This window comes from Penaeus monodon, chromosome 38, assembly GCF_015228065.2.
Source record: "Penaeus monodon isolate SGIC_2016 chromosome 38, NSTDA_Pmon_1, whole genome shotgun sequence".
In the NCBI taxonomy this organism is placed as follows: Eukaryota; Metazoa; Arthropoda; class Malacostraca; order Decapoda; family Penaeidae; genus Penaeus; species Penaeus monodon.
In genome coordinates this window covers 20,514,743-20,517,242 of record NC_051423.1, presented here as the reverse complement: position 1 = coordinate 20,517,242, position 2,500 = coordinate 20,514,743, and the positions used below count along the sequence as shown (strand labels likewise).

The 2,500-nt window shown below is 36.2% G+C and overlaps 1 protein-coding gene across 1 annotated transcript in view; it reads left to right on the top strand.

Moving 5' to 3' along the window:
- Positions 1-2,500, top strand: part of LOC119597063 (zinc finger protein 664-like) — a 5,109-nt gene that overhangs the window by 1,276 nt on the left and 1,333 nt on the right. The window contains exon 2 of the mRNA XM_037946518.1: positions 387-2,500. This exon is cut by the window's right edge and continues 1,333 nt beyond it. Within this exon, the coding sequence (XP_037802446.1) occupies positions 452-1,672 (1,221 nt within the window). The 5' untranslated portion in view covers positions 387-451 and the 3' untranslated portion in view covers positions 1,673-2,500. The remainder of the gene's footprint in view (positions 1-386) is intronic.

Below are 2,500 nucleotides of genomic sequence, written 5' to 3'. Positions count from 1 at the left end.
CATATATGTATGTATGTATATGTATATATACATATACATACAGGAACATTCCTGTAATATATATATATATATATATATATATATATATATATATATATATATATATATATATATATATATATATATAAATGTGTGTGTGTGTGTGTGTGTGTGTGTGTGTGTGTGTGTGTGTGTGTGTGTGTGTGTGTGTGTGTGTGTGTGTGTGTGTGTATATATATATATTTATATATATATATATATATATATATATATATATATATATATATATATATATATATATATATATATATATATATATATATACATATACATATACATATTTATTTATTTATTTATATATGCATATGATTTGTTTCATATTTTACTAATTTATCTGTTTCTTTCAGACATGAAATGGGAACTTCAGCTTTCAAAGAACAACTACTCTCTTGATGGTGTTTTCTGGCCTTAAATGTCTAACGCAGGCAAGATGTCGCGAACCACGGGAGCCTCCACTAGCAAACAGAATGGTGGGGCGACACTATACCAGTGTGATATTTGTGGGAAGGATTTCCCATTCAAGGTCGTTCTTGACATGCACAAGAAGGATCACACCTTCAAAAACATATTCAAGTGTGATATATGCGGTGTCTCGTATCCCAAGAAAAGTCAGTTAGATATGCACTACCGAAAACACACTGGTGAGAGGCCTTTTAAATGTGACGAGTGTGATTCCTCTTTTATGAATAGCAGCAACCTACAACGTCACAAACGTAAGCATGTTTGTAAGCGGAGGTATGATAGTGATGAATGGGAGGCTGCGTATACTCTCAGTGATAACCTGAGTGCTGAGAAACGGGCTAAAAATTCCACAGAAGAAAATAATACTGAAAAGCCCTATACCTGCACAGAGTGTAGTGAAACTTTTCCTAAAATGAACACCTTAATGGTTCATAAAAGGAAGCATTCTAGTGAGAGGCCATATGGCTGTGAAGAATGTGGGGCCATGTTTGCTGTTAGAGCAAGTCTCGATTATCATAAATTGAAGCATTCCGGTGGAGAATCGTCATACTGGCAAAATGTATGTGATATATGTGGTGAGGCATTTACGTCAAAAGATGGGCTTGTGCAGCACCAGAGAAAACATACAGGGGCCAGACCATTCAATTATGACAGATACTTCGCAGCCTTTTCCAGCTCAACTGAGGGAACAATGATGGAAGGAAACCAGCAGGTATCTGGTCAACAGGTCACAGTGCACCAGGTCACAGACCAGCAGCAACAGCAGCTACCCACACATCATCAGCAACAACATCAAACACAATCTCAACATCACCATCAGCAAATGCACCTCTCAAATCAACATTCAAACCAGTATTCTCAACAAATGCCTCCACAACAGCAGCCAGAGGAGCAGAGACAAGGGCAGCACCCACCTTCACCCATGACGCTGCAACTACACGAGTTACAACCGTCACCACAATTACACCAGATGGGGAATCAGACAGGCTCTCATATCCACTTACCTGCAGGACTGGGAGGACAGCATACCAACCATCCTTTTACTTCACAGGTTACGCAGGACCATCAAGTTATCCCTGGACCCATGGGGCCTCATGCACAACCAGTACAGCAGATGGGGAGGATGGAAAATGTACAGAATATCAGTATCAAAGAAGAACCTCATGAATGACTGGGTATTGATCAGAGGCCTTTGATGTCAGTCACATAAGTTTTTTTTTTCTCTCTCTCTCTCTCTCTTTTTTCATAAACATTTACTTTGGTCAGTCATGTATGGAACAAGTAATCATTCCCTTACAAAAGGTTTAAACCAGATAAAACATACCAGTATGCATTGAATATTAAGATAGGAATTTATGAGAAATGGCCAGTTGTGTGTATAACCCCTGAGATGAAGAATAAGAACACCAGTGTGAATATGAAATATGTAAATAACCAGTACACAGAGCAGTTGTTAGTGATCATGGGACAATGTTGAAAGTAGTTCTTCTTTGAACAAAAAACAATTGATTCTTTGATAGTAATGAAATAGCTAAATATTTTTTAATCACTGTATGTGCCAAGTGTTAGTTTTTTTGTTTTGTTTTTTTAAGTTTCCCATGTAATGTTTTAGCATCGGACATTATTCTTTCATGAAGTAGTTGTTGTGTTCAGTTTAGTAATTGCACCAAGATGATTGTATGATTAGCATTTTATACAGTTTGACTAATAGTCACTTGCTCATAGTAATGCATGAGCATTTGTGTCTGTAGTAACAATGCTGGTTAAATCAGACTCACATTCCAGTTTAGCAGGTTCTCTGCTTTAATTTTTTTTTTTCTTTTTTTTTTTTCTCTGTTAACAATCAGATTGTGTTTTTAGGTGTAGATGAACGTAACTTCTTTTAAAAGTGCGACACTGTTAAACATAATGGGCATTGTGATATTTATATTGACATAATAATAGACTAAGTTTGTATAGAGTTTAATAGTAGCTTGAGTACATAAGAGCGAAATTATGT